Genomic DNA, 14,465 nt, shown 5'->3' on the forward strand with positions numbered 1-14,465 from the left:
GATCCTAGCCTGATACGAGCTCAGGAGTCCTACCCGAGTACTATTTGGGTAGTTTTCTTCCCTTCCGACTAGTTCTACTACGGTATGAGTAATTATAATAGGGTGTGGACCATATCCCATCCCTCATCCTGGAAAATGTACGTCATGTGCACAGTCCCGTGGCCCCGAATCTGACAGTGCAATATACTATACAATTAAATGTTCATGACGCTTAATATTTTATTCATAGTACATTATTATTTTCTGCGTCATGTTTAATTTTTTATTCGTAGAAAATAATTATTCTATTGTTAAAATATTTATTCTGAGTAGCCAAAATTATTTATTTAATATTAAAAATACTTTTAGAAAATATTGCAAATATAGGCAAGTGTGATTTTATTTTGAAGAGAAAGATAATGACGCAATCTAAATTTAATATGAATGCTCCATTCAATTGTTATTGCTTTTTTAATTTTGAATTTGCATATATGTAGGTGACATCATTATTTCTATCTTCTTCTGCATGCATGCACGAAATCTCTCTTTAGCGGACAACATACGTGCATGCGCGCTATTTTATTAAGCTGATGACCCATCCAATCCATACTCATCAATTTTTACTGGGGCCCCGTTTAGATTGCAAATCTTTATAACATTTGAAACTGTAGCGTTTTCGTTTGTATTTGACAAATTTTATCTAATCATGGACTAATTAGGTTTAAAAGATTCGTCTCGTGATGTACAATTAAACTGTGCAATTAGTTATTTTTTTACACATTTACTGCTCCATACATAGGTCCCAAAATTAATGTGATGGAGAGAGAGCGTAAAAATTATAATATTTTGAGTGCATCTAAGGCCTGGGTTGGTGGGACGAGATCAGGAGGAGCCTTCAGGTGACAAATCACGGAGATACCGCTTTCAGCGATAGCTAACCGCCCCTTCCTCCCCCACCCCCTGCTCCACGGCCCCACACACCCACCCACATGTCACAAATATAAATCCGCAGCCGCCGCTTTGTTTGTATTTTTTTTGGTTGGGGGGGGGGGGGTGGGGACGAAGAAGCGAGGAATCCCCGTCACTCTTTCTGTTGCTGCAGATTTGGGGAAGGGATTCGGGGAAAGCGCGAGTCGAGACGACAAGTGAGTCGTCGCCCTCCTTCCCCGCCTCCCTTTTTCCGCAACTAGTTTCCTCCTCCTCCGTGGCGATTGCGTGCCACTGACGTCGTTTGGGCGCGCACGCTTGTTAGAAGGCTAGGGTTTCGTTTCAAATCGTCTGCTGTGATCGATGCCTCTGGGTCTGGGAGGCGTCCTGTGTCATCTTTTCCCTGTGTGCTTGGGCTGTGCTTACCTGCTAATTCACACGATTCGCCGTCCAATTTCTCGTTCGGACCCGTTGCCCTGTAATTCGATGTTTGGAATGTCAATGTGCGGTTTAGATAGGATGTGCATTTTACGAGAGCGGCGGTTGTCCCAGATGATTAGGTTGCAGATTCTGTAGTTCGTTGGCGGCACCTGCATTGGATCACTTTGCACATGCTAAGATTTCAACTAGTTTTCGAATTGCAGTGTAGGTTGAACTCGGTTCCCCTCGGTAGTGTCTGCCATTGCAGCATTGTGTTTCTATTGTTGCTTTTTAATGGGCTTAATGCCTCTGTTTCGTTTGTCTGCAACACCTTGATAGTATTCCTCTTATCAATGCATAGAACTGAAGCTGAGTGGATGGTATTCTATATGTGCTTTAACGTGAGTGTGTCTTCCCTGAGCAATCAGAGACGGCACATATTTTTATGCAAAATTGTGGGTGGTTTCAGTAAGTTTGTGTGCTGTATTTATGTGAAGAAGGATCATCTGCTATTTTCTTAGTCAATCCAATAGCCAAATAGACTAGATTCTTGATCTTGAGTTACAGGTAGGGATGGTAGAGGGCCTTAAATTTTAGCCTAGATAATCTAAGGGCCGGGCTCTAAAAGAGCCGGGCTTAATATTATATAATTTTAAGCTAAAAATATATAAGGACCATGTTAGATTGTGAAGAGAGCACTGGAACCATGATCCGTTACCACCCTAGTTACAGGTCAGCTTAATATGAAGTATCAGGTGTGTTCAGGTATATCTCGGTTGAAACTTTGTGTGTTTTGTCTGGAAAATTAGCATCAATTTTGGTGAATGATTAAACTGGGATCGTTGATTTGGCATGTTTGTGGCATGAACTAAGGCAATGGCGAGTTTATATCTCAAAATTCTTCTGAACATAGATTTACATTTCTTGCTTTGTGTCCTTTTATTGTTGAGGCTAGTTAGAAAATCTGGTGAAAGAACTTTTTTTTTTGTTATGTCTTGATGACCATACGTTGGCCATGGTCCATAGAGCTATCTGACTTCATGGATTGAGGCACACAAGATTTTACACATAGTTTGATCTGTTTCAACACTGTCTTAGTTAGGTTTCAGCACCCTTGATACCATTTTACTGATGTTCCTAAAGGTAGTTCATGTAACACTACTGTTGTAACTGAAGACAATGATCTTCATGGATTGTGGCACAGAAGATTTTACACATATTTTGATCTGCTTCAAGATTGTCTTAGTTGGTTCTCAGCACCCTTGATAACATTTTTCTGATGTTGCTTTAGATAGTTCATGTAAAGCTACTGTTGCTATTGAAAACAGTGTGTAATTATAGGGTTTACAGTTATTGTCATACGCATAACCAAATAAAATATGCATGTGATCCTTCTTGATTTTGATTGCAAAAGTGTGGCCTAAAATCTGTTTCTAAACAAATTCTTGTAGCACGATAAGTCGATAACCCTGATCCAGGGTGGGGTCATGGTAGAACTAGTGCTGATTCAGTAGGATTTATTAGATATTCTCAATTAACTGGACTTCCCCTGTTTTTATTTGAAAAATGCAACAATCTTTACTTGACAAAAAAAAAAATCAACCATCAATGCATCCTATCTCTAACATTGTTGTACAACATGCAACTATGTAAAGTTGTAAACCAGTAGCTAGTGAATAGATGCGACCTGTAATGCTAGAAGGAAAGATTTGTTCCTTTGACTTCTAGCCAGGGGGCGGAGCTAGGAATCAAACTTAGGGGAGCCGAGCCAAGCCATATCAAATCAATAAATAATAAATCTATTCGTAACAGTGTCTGGAATGTTGGCATTAGTAAAAAGCTACGCGGGATGCATTTTGGACGTGGGCTCCAAACGACAAACACGAGAAGCAGCTCTTTTAAACGCACTCATATAGAATGCGCTGCCGCGTGACACCGTTCCAAACAAGCCCAATAATAATTGTGGTTATAGAATATATAGTATGATAGAATATTTATTTATATTGTAATGTAGCATGGATAATTATATTTCAACGATATCAACATATGGCCAAAAGATGAATAAACTGACAGTGCTTTTACAATTTTAGCATAATGTGTAGCTTATCTATAGAAAAAATAATTTATATGTCTGGTAAATAGGATAGTAGAACATGACATTTATATCTATAAAAATCTAACTGTGCTTGGTTCTAACGATTAGAAGTCCTAACTATTAAAAAAGAGACCTAAATGATTCATGATTTAGACCCTAAATCAGTAACCTAAGCTTGTTTATCTGGATCATTTGGGGAGGGGGTGGGGGGGGGGGGGCGCATGCAGTGGCTGCTTCTAGCCATCCAATGTTTCACGATAATGACTATCATGTAGTCTGGAGTGGCTGCTATTGTTTTTTATTCATGAACTTTTTTAAAATTTGATTATGTTTTAGGACTCTGGTCATATATATTACTGTTATAAGTCATTACCAGGTATTATTTCAAGTCATTTAACTAAGTGTTATGTTATATGTTTATATGCTTCACCCAGAAAAAAGAGAACAATTATGTCTTGATAGTTTCTTTAGGTTCATTTAACATATGCTGGGTGTAAAGAAACCTGTCACAACTTTGTCGTCTGGGATTCTGTATGCTTGATAGCCTTTTTGGGAAGATTTGTGTAGGTTATAAAGCATGATCCCGCAGCTTAAAGTTGCGGTTGTTTAATAGTTCAATCATTTGTGTAGGACATCAGTTGCTAGATGGTGCGTACCAAGCAGACTGCTCGTAAGTCCACTGGAGGGAAGGCTCCTAGGAAGCAACTCGCCTCAAAGGTTTGTGATTGAAAGTTTGTAGCTTGCAGTTCCTTTTATTGTCTGTTTTCACACTGTGCCTAGAAAAATGTATCTTGCTTTGCAAAAACTGATTGTTGAGGAAGAGCCTTACGTTTTTGCTTTGACAGGCAGCCCGTAAGTCGGCACCTACAACTGGAGGAGTCAAGAAGCCTCACCATTACCGCCCAGCAACTGTTGCTCTTCGGTATGTGCACATGACTATCTCAAATCGATACTGCAAATGTTTTGGTTGGAGATATCTGGCAGACACTCATCCCATATCTCTCTCTTCTCTCTCCAGTGAGATCCGCAAGTACCAGAAGAGCACCGAGTTACTGATTAGGAAGCTGCCATCCCAGAGGCTTGTCAGGGAGATTGCTCAGGATTTCAAGGTAAACGAATTACTGTAAGTAGCAGAATTTTCACTCTCATTGAGAGTGAAGATGACACTAGGAGTTGGAAATTTTCTAGGTTTATTTCTCAAACTGTACCACAATGCCATGCCCTCCAAGGGATTGGAGATACATACTTATAGGCTGGTAGCCAGCTAAGGATATGCTAGTTGCTAGTCTAAGATGCCAAACTAGATGCTGTCCTAAATGCCGTTCTAAAAGCAGTCCAAGATGCTGCTGTCCTAGCTGCTCTAAAAGCAGTCCAAGATGCTGAAAAAAACCACCCTGCCCACAAAGACCAAGCACTGAGACTTATTCCCATCATTCTCCCCCTAAGCCTTGTGCGTCGTCTTGTGGGAAATCTGGACCATCCTGATCTTGGAGTAGAGCTCCAAGAACCTGATCCTCCCAAGAGGCTTGGTGAGCAGGTCTGCAAGCTGGTCCTTGGTGTTGATGTAGCCTGCCTTGATGCTCCCTTCCTCCAAACAGCCTCGGATGAAGTGGTACCTCACCTGGATGTGCTTGCTCCGTTCATGGAAAACGGGGTTCTTTGCCAGGGCTAGATCGGACTTGCTGTCCACTCGGAGATCCATCACTCTAGCATCTCTGCCGAGGAGATCACCGAGCAGTCGAGCGAGCCAGATCGCCTGAGTCGAAGCGGTGGAGGCCGCGATGTACTCGGCCTCGCAGCTGGACAGAGCTACCACCTGCTGCTTGACCGACTGCCAGCTGACGAGGCACTTGCCAAGGAAGAAGAGGATCCCACTGGTGTTCTTGCTGGTGTCGATGTCACCGGCGTGGTCGCTGTCACTGTACCCGACGAAGTGTGCCACTCCGGGGCACTTCGGATAGTAGAGGCCGTGGTCAAGAGTCCCCGCAACATAGCGGATGAACCTCTTCACAGCCTGCTGGTGCTCCGTCATCGGTCGCTGCATGAACCGACTAACGTAGCCGACGGAGAACGCCAAGTCCGGCCGTGTGTGGGCGAGGTAGCGAAGGCTCCCCACAAGACGCCGGTACTGGGTAGCGTCCACCTCCTTTGCCCTGCTATCACGGCTCAACTTCAGCCTCTCCTCCATCGGAGTTAGAGCTGGGTTGCAGTCGGTGAGCCTAGCTAGCTCAACGACGCGCTTGGCGTAGGCGGTCTGCCGAAGTGTAATCCCGAAGTCGTCCTGGTGCACCTCGATCCCCAGGTAGAAGGAGAGAGGTCCCAGGTCACTCATCTGGAAGGTGGCCTTCATCTCTTCCTTGAACGCCGCCACATCCGCAACCTTGGTGCCGGTGATCACCAAGTCGTCGACGTAGACGCCCACCAGCAGGACATTTGCTCCATTGCCCCGCCAGTAGACGGCCGCCTCGTGCGGGCTTTGCTTGAAGCCCATCCTCCTGAGCGTGGAATCCAATTTGGCATTCCATGCCCTTGGTGCCCGCCGCAAGCCATAGAGGGCCTTGCGCAGGCGCAGCACCTTGCCCTCCTTGCCAGGGATCGCGAATCCCGGCGGCTGGTGCACGTAGACCTCCTCCTTCAAGTCGCCATTAAGGAACACCGACTTGACGTCCATGTGGTGGACACGCCAGCCCTCCTGGGCAGCAAGCTGTAACATCCCAGTTTTCATCCCTATTGAAAGGAATGTAAGGCAACCCTCTAAGCAAGAGAGATATTTTCAAATCAACCCCTAATTCCTTCTCCACTAAGCACGAGAGTATTTTCAAGGCAAACCTCTAGTTCCTTCTCCACTAAGTAAGAGAGATATTTTCAAATCAACCCTCTAGATCCTTCTCCACTAAGTAAGAGTGAGATATTTTCAAGACTCCCCTTGACCTATAAATAGAGCCCCTTTCTTGCCATGGCATCCACCCATGAGCAAGATAGATGAGTTGTGGTAGGGCTAGGAGGGTGAATCCTGGACTAGCTCCTTAAAGGTGTGTGTTCCTTCAATAAGGTAAGTGCCTTCATAAATGTTAAACTCCTGGTTAAACTTAGTGGGTATTAGGGCCATCTCAATTTCCAACAACCGCTAAGATAAAACTTATGTTGCAATTAAACTAGTAACGTAAAATAATACTAATGTTATATGAGGTATTACGTAACTACTAGGCAGACTATTTTATACTCTTGTCCTGCGTTAGTACATTCGTTCCAGCATACGCATGCTTGCATCTACGACAAAAATCATCTCGTCCCTTTCCATAGAAGCCTCTCGGGTCACCGCACCACGCCATAATTCCCAGATAATCATGACAGCACCTACCTTCTTCGCCGTAACTTCATCACTCCCTCTAAGCCACAGAGTACCCACACCATGGACCTTGAAATAACCCGTCATGCAAATATAGCGGCACCCACCTCGCCATAAATCGGGGTCGTCGCGCACAGTGCCGGCCTAGATTTTTCCGCCGCGCGAACCGCCTCACCTCGTTCATAAAAGAAGCCGACGCCCCTCCCTACCATCCTCACCCGCACTCGCTCCCGCTCGCGCACGCGCGACACGCCGGCCCCACGACGGGACCGCGCACTGCCGTCGGCACCGCGCCGTGCCGCCCACCTCGCCCACGCCGCTGCAGCGTCCTCGCCGGCTTTGCCGCCTTGACGCTCGCGCCTTCAGCGCTGCCACTGTTTGAGTTGACGGCGAGCTGCCGCAACCCACGTCGTCGCCCGTCCCTGTGCGACGCCGCTGCTGCTCCCCTCGCCTATAAAAGGAGCAAGGCCGTGACGAACCCCATCATCAGCCAAGCACACCGAGCCGCTTCACTCCGCTAGCTAAACCACTTCTCACGAGCCCAGCTCACTGATGATACGAAGAGCCAACAGTTAACCCTCTTCCTCGAGCTGTTCCGCGCCAAGGTGAGATAGCAGGTAGCTCCCCGACCATTAACTCCGCAATACTAATAAAGGCCCAAAACACCCACCAGGCCGTGAGCACCTAATCCAAATCATTCTATTTAAATACCAACCAATACCGTAAACCCAATATCTCCTTCATATCAACTCCTTTTCACATAACTCTTCTTCCTAAACTCTCCTCAAATCATATACTATCTATTCCTCCTATTTTCATCTCCATTTGAGCTTATTTTATAGTTTGCTTGTGTTTGTTTGCCGGTTGTGCCGTTTTCACCGTAGATCACGGAGTGATTGAGGAGGAGCCTGCCAAGGAGTACGAAGGCCAGTACAGCGGGCCGGAGCCAGAAGACTCGTACCGCGAGCAGGAAGCCGCCGCCGCCGACGCGTACGTAAGCGAAGGCAAGTTTCATCGACCCCTACGTGAGCGGTTGCATCCATGTGAGGACGTCTAGTTGTAGCCCTGGTTTAGGATCGATTACATATATCAGTGCTTGAGTGATTGAGTATGCTCATACATGCATATGAGTAGTTATGCATATCCAGAGTTGAGACTAGGATATGAAGGAATTTGGCTGAGTCTAGGGCAGATGGGTATGCTGGAGCCAGCGCTACCGTGGTGGTAGACTGGCAGGTGAGTGCTACCGTGGAGGTAGGCTCGAGTTAACATGTTGAGGGATGGTTGCTGCCCTGGTGAACCATACGGACCGAGTTGTTTGACATCTCACCTAGCTTACTTTAGTACGACCACAGGTTCCGTTATGGGCCGGACTTAGTCTAATCCCACTGGTTAGCCTGACGGTTGTAGGGATGGTTCACGGGTATAGACCATTGGGGTCAGGGCCCGAGGGTTTGTGCGGCCGGCTGGGGCGTGACCACGGCTGGGTGTCGGCTATGTCGGTTGTCCGTTCGGGTAGTTGAGCTTGTGGGTACAGTGTACGACCTCTGCAGAGTGTAGAATCCATTTGAATGGTTCGTGTCCACGGAATGGACAAGCTACGGTGTGGTCCTGTGGGTTGTGTCGAAAAGAGTCGCATACCATGAGTTGCATTGCTAATGCATTGTGTTTAATGTGCGTTGTGCATGTCATTCCCCTCCCGTAGGGTGAGGTGGAACTTGCTGAGTACTTTTGTACTCACCCGTTTATGACTTATTGCAGAGGATCCTGATTTCGTGCCTGAGGAAGGTGAGTAGTTCGTGCCCTATACCCAAGTCTGGAGTGGTGCCGTTGCAGTAGAAGCCACCATGTCAGATGAAGAGTTTGCCCTTGCGTTTATCACCGCTACTGTTGTATTCCTAGTTTATATTATTGTTGTAATCGAACGCATTAAATAAAGCTATGTATGACTGTGGCACCACTTGTGTAATGTATTTTCACCAGAGACTGTTTTCTGGTGTTTAAATACATGTTTAGCTCCGGTTGTTTAGACCGGGGCGTTTCACAATGCAAGGAGGAGTCGCACGGACTCCATCCGTGCCATGGGAGTGAAGGCATTGTCGAAGTCGATCCCCTCCCGCTGCAAGAAACCTCGTACCACCAAGCGAGCCTTGTGCTTGATGATGGCGCCGACTTCATCCCTCTTCAGCTTGAACACCCACTTAAGGGTGATCGCGCGGTGACCACAAGGGAGATCAGCAAGCTCCCAGGTGCGGTTCTTCTCAACTGCATCCATCTCCGCCTTCATCGCGGCACGCTATGCTGCGTCTTTCTCAGCCTCTGCGAAAGACCGAGGCTCGCCGTCATTGCACGCAAGGTGCAACTGCCCCTCCAGGTCTTGAGGCACTAGTCCCAGCACTGGCTGGTCGTCGAGAAGGTCCTCCATCGTATGGTACCGCAACGGCTCGCCGTCGTAGCACGCGTCGATGCGCTCCTCATCGTGAGAGAGTGGGGTAGCGAACTCCACCGGGCTGGGCTCGACGTGAGCTAGTGCTGGAGTAGACATGCCCGGAGAAGTGGCTGTCGGTGCTGGAGTGCATGGCATTGTCGACTGAGGTGGAGCCGACGAGGAACTCGTCTTAGCCGGAGTCATGGCTGGAGAGCATGGTGTCGCCGGCTGTGGTGGAGTCCTGGCTGAAGAGCGTGGTGCTGCTGGGGTAGAAGGCGCCGGGGACGGTGAAGGCTTGGGGACTGGGGTAGGCACGCTCATCGAAGAGGAGCTGCCTACTCCCCCAGCTCCCTCGAAGTGGAAGTACTCGACAGTGAAGTCGTCGTACGTCGGAGTCGAGCTGTCGTCCACCGCCTTGTCCCACGCCCATCCCCGGCCTTCGTTGAACACAACATCGCGCGCGGTGCGCACACGCTGTGTCTTCGGGTCGAGGATGCGGTAGGCCTTCGAGCCCTCCACGTAGCCGATGAATACTCCCGGAGTGCTCCTGTCGTCGAGCTTGCTGACATGGCCAAGCTCCTTGGCGAACGCGAGGCAGCCAAAGACCCGCAGGTGGGAGACCGCCGGCTTGCGCCCATGCCAAGCCTCGTATGGCACCCTGCCGTCGAGTGCTTTGGTAGGCGAGCAGTTGAGGATGTAGACAGCCGTCACCACGGCCTCTCCCTAGAAAACAGCCGGCATCCCCCTCTACTTGAGGAAGGCCTGGGCCATCCCTAAAACCGTCTGGTTGCGCTGCTTGATGACGCTGTTCTGCTGCGGGCTGTACGGCGCGGAGTAGTGGCGTTGAATGCCCTCTTCAGCGCAATACAACGCGAATTCAGCCGCTGTGAATTCGCCGCCGTTGTCGGTGCGCAACACGCGCAACTTGTGGCCATACTCCACCTCCGTCGCAGCCTACGTGCGCCTGATGGCGTCCGCAGCCTCTCCCTTGCTGCCGAGGACCATCACCCACATGTAGCGGGAGTGGTCGTCGACGAGCAGCAGGAAGTAGCGTCGTCCTCCCGGTGTGGCCGGTGTCACCGGGCCACACAAGAACGAGCTCGAGCCGCTCCTTGGCTCGGAAGCTCGCCTGGTGGGGAAACGGGAGCCATCTCTGCTTCGTCATCACTCATACGTCGCAGAACTGCTCCACATGGTCGAGGCACGGCAGGCCTCGCACCATCTCCTTGGCACTGAGCCACTTCAGGGCCTCGAAGTTGAGGTGCCTGAAGCGCTCGTGCCACTGCCACGCCTCGTCGTCCCGACGAGCAGTGAAGCAGAAGGGTTGTGCCACCTGCACATGGAGGACATAAAGACGATTTACGCCCCTGGTTACCTTGGCAATAAGGCGACGCTGGCGATCCCAAATCCTCATGACTCCGTCCTCAACCATCACGCACGAGTCGTTCTCATCTAGCTGTCTCATGCTGATGATGGAGTTCCTCAATGCGGGAATGTAGTAGACTCCGGTGAGCAGCCTGTGCTCACCAGACTTGACGGTGAAGACCACGGAACCGACGCCCTTGATCTCCACGCCGGGGGCATCTCCAAACCTGACGAAGCCTCGGACGCTGGAGTCAAGCTCGGTGAAGAACTCCCGTCGGCCAGTCATGTGGTGGGTGGCACCGGTGTCGAGGCACGACCCGTTGGTCTTGTCGTCGCCAGAGCCATCGCTGGAGCCATCGCCGAGAAGGGCGTGTGCCTTCGGCTCGTCAAGGTGGAGGAGAGCCGCTGCGGCCGGTGCCACTGGAGGTAGCTCGATGCTTGTGTGTGCCAGAAGCAGAGCTGGCTCCTCCTCCTCCGCCTGTGCGACGTGAGCCTGGCCGCATCGTGGCTGTCGACAGTCCTTGGCCCAGTGGCCAGACTTGCCACAGTTGCGGCAAACATCGTCCTGTGCCGGCTTGCGCTTGCCGACGGCGCCACCCTAGGCGCCTCCCTGGGAGCCTCGGCGTGCGCCATCCTCGGCACGTTCTCGTGCCCCAGCCTGGGCGCCTCCCTGCGCCTTGCGCGGCTTGCCGCGCTTGCGGCCGTCCGTCGTGGAAGAAGGCTCCCCCTTCTTCCCGTCACCTCGGCAGACCTCCCACTGCTTCCCAGCGAAGTGGAGCTTGCCATCAATGGTGACAGGGTCTGAGGAAAGCTGTGGCTCGTGGGCGTCGACGACCTTGAGGCGACCAATCGCCTCCTTGATCGACATCGTGGAGAGGTCCACTAGAGACTCGACCGAGCGAACCATCTGCTTGTACTTCGGGGGAGCGCAACGAAAGAGCTTCTCGATAGCTCTTTCCTCGTCGTAGGAGGCGTCGCTGAACTGCACCAGCTTTTGCATCAGGGTGTTGAGACGGAGGGCGAAGTCGTCGAGGTCCTCACCCGGCTTGAATGCTAGGTTCTGCGGGCGCGGACTCAACCGAGCGAACCATCTGCAGTGTGGACTTGCGAGCGCGGTCGCTGCTGATGCGTGCCGCAGCGATGGTGTCCCAGGCCTCCTTGGCAGTCTCCTTCTGTGTGAGCGAGAACTGCATCTCGGGCGGGACTGCAGCAATGAGGGCGTCCATCGCCCGTCGATCCTCGTCGAAGTCGAAGTCGACGTCGCCGCAGTAGACCGCCTCCCACAAGTGCCGCACCTAGAGCCTGATCCTCATGATCGCGGCCCACTCGACATAGTTGGTCTTGGTGAGGGTAGGCCACCCACCGTCCCTGACGACGGCCTGGACCCCGTAATGGCCTTGGCGCCGGTCTGGGGAGAGGGAGTTGCACCGCCTGTGAGGGGCGTGCTCTCCGTCGAGCCTGTCATGTCGTCGGTCACGGGCCATCTCAGCCTCCAGCTGAGCAACCCTCTCCCGCAACCGCTGGGCCTCCAACGCGCGGCCATCAGGCGCACCTCCGCCCGGAGCGCCGCCGCCGTGCTGGCCTCCTCCGGGAGCGCCGCTATAGGCGTGCTCGGCTGCCCACCGCACCTCGCTCTTGAGATGCATCCATGGCCAGCAGCTCGAGGTCTGTGTCGGCGCTGTCGTCAGCACAAACGGAGCTGCTGGCGTTGCTGCGCAGAGCATCGGCCTCTGCTGCCGCCACTGCTTCCGCCTCCACCTCCGCTCTGGCTGCAGCCAGCTCCGCTGCTGCCAGCCTCGACGCCCTTGCCGCTGCGGCAGCGGTCCCGCTCGCGCTCCTCCGTTGCAGCGAGTTCGGCCTCCTGTTGGCGCCGCACGTTCGAGGTGACCGAGTGCCGAGAGTGTCCTGCGGACATAGCGCGCTGCTGGGGGGCTGCTGCTGCTACGTGGAGTGGATCCTCCATGAGACAAGCTGCTGCTTGTCTGTACAGAGGAAGGGGGTTGAGCAGGAGCAGCCGGAACTGCTGCTGCCGCCGCTTCTGCTGCCGACAGGGGCTGCTGCGAGGCTATGGAAGGAGATGAGCAGGAGATGCTTAGGCTACAGGATAGTACGGCCCTGATATCACTTGTTAGTAGCGGAATTTTCACTCTCATTGAGAGTGAAGATGACACTAGGAGTTGGGAATTTTCTGGGTTTATTTCTCAAACTGTACCACAATGCCATGCCCTCCAAGGGGTTGGAGATACATACTTATAGGCTGCTAGCCAGTTAAGGATATGCTAGTTGCTAGTCTAAGATGCCAAACTAGATGCTGTCCTAGATGCCGTCCTAAAAGCAGTCTAAGATGCTGCTGTCCTAGCTGCTCTAAAAGCAGTCCAAGATGCTGAAAAAAGTCACCCTGCCCAAGTCACCCTGCCCACAAAGATCAAGTACAAAGACTTATTCCCATCACTAACCTTTCAGATGTCCCGTTTGCATGTTATCCATCTTATGTTTGTGGAGTTTGTCTGAGAACTGTTCTAACTTGTCTTTCTTGGACAACCGTGCAGACTGATCTTCGCTTCCAGAGCCATGCCGTGCTTGCTCTGCAGGAGGCAGCAGAGGCCTACCTGGTGGGTCTCTTTGAGGACACCAACCTGGGCGCCATCCACGCCAAGCGCGTGACCATCATGCCCAAGGACATTCAGCTGGCCAGGAGGATCCGTGGTGAGAGGGCTTAGTTTGCCGATGGGAAGAACAACTCTGCATTCGTTGTGTGTTCGTCTCACCGTAGCCTTTGTTTTTTTTTTTTGAAGAAATCACCGTAGCCTTTGTGAAAAGATGATATCGTAACCTTCTGTCTCAGTTTGACTGAGACTGTAGTAGCATGTGTTCGTGTTTGTTTAGTCTGGACAGAGTACCGCATAGCTTTGTCCTGCGCTTTCACGACTGCCATTTTTGCGCCGAGGACCTCACCAATGGGGGAAGCCTTGATGTTTCAGGAGAGCCTGATAACTGAGTGTGCACTCTTGAGTGCTGTCAGATTGATTGTTCGACAGATTGCACCCTATCAGGGCGATCCAGTGGCTTCAGTAACAACTTCTGTCCTGGGCACCGTCAGCTTGTTCTGGTTCTCTCCGTTTTCGCCTTTGCCGGATTGTGATCATTAGCCAGCAACCCAGCGCTAGTGCCGCCGCTTTCGAAAAGAAGAGGAGCTCGTACAGCCGTACGTTCCCCTTGCAATAAGCAGTGCCTGAAGTTATTCAGCGGCACGGAAGGAGGCCGAACATGTGTCCGGGCGAGGCGACCCTGGTCCGAGGCTCCGAGCACGCGAGGCCATGCCTCCGTTGCCTCCTCATGACTTGGCGTCAAAGCCGCCGGCACTCCTCACCCTGGCCGGAGCGCCAAGGGGTTTCCGTGTGATGCGCCATGCCCGCACCGCATGCGCACAGCCACACAGGTCGATACGATCCGGCACCGGGAAACGGTCAAGCCGGACGCCCGCGGCCCGTCAGAGGCCAGTAGAAGCAGGTCCGTCCATCGTGTTGGGCAGGTGAAGGGTGACGCCGGCGAGCACACCGGGTGGTGGTGGTCCGGTGGGGATGATGCGAGCCCCAACTGCCGCCGCGTCGTGTCGCCCTTTCGCCGACGGATTGTGTTCCGTTCCGCATTTTGTTTTTGTTTTTGTTTTTTTAAAGAAACAATCTCCGTTGTTCAGACAGAGCATCCGGGCGGGCATGCACCCTCGCTCCATGTTCTTGACTTTTTGTCTGCACTAACCAACCACAGAGGCATTGAGCATTCTGTGTGTTGGATCGTGACACCTGGGGATCCAAACGGATTTAGAAGAATTGTTATTTAAAAAAAAGGAGAATGGCTTGCGAGCTGATTAGAGGCGACGATTTCTTGAGCTACCAATCCGT

The 14,465-nt window shown here is 51.2% G+C and overlaps 1 protein-coding gene across 2 annotated transcripts; it reads left to right on the forward strand.

Moving 5' to 3' along the window:
• Positions 1-1,023: 1,023 nt before the first annotated feature.
• On the forward strand, positions 1,024-13,629 carry LOC112883114 (histone H3.3-like). Of its 2 annotated transcripts, none has more exons than XM_025948349.1 (5): positions 1,024-1,124; positions 4,052-4,138; positions 4,267-4,343; positions 4,440-4,530; positions 13,113-13,629. In XM_025948349.1, exons 2-5 carry the CDS (start codon positions 4,067-4,069, stop codon positions 13,281-13,283), a joined length of 411 nt encoding a protein of 136 aa, XP_025804134.1. In that variant the 5' UTR covers positions 1,024-1,124; positions 4,052-4,066; the 3' UTR covers positions 13,284-13,629. The 2 variants fall into 2 exon arrangements, with proteins under 2 accessions (XP_025804134.1, XP_025804140.1); XM_025948355.1 differs by having other exon boundaries at positions 4,060-4,138.
• Positions 13,630-14,465: the final 836 nt, after the last annotated feature.

The sequence above is a fragment of the Panicum hallii genome, chromosome 1 (assembly GCF_002211085.1).
Source record: "Panicum hallii strain FIL2 chromosome 1, PHallii_v3.1, whole genome shotgun sequence".
Classification (NCBI taxonomy): Eukaryota; Viridiplantae; Streptophyta; class Magnoliopsida; order Poales; family Poaceae; genus Panicum; species Panicum hallii.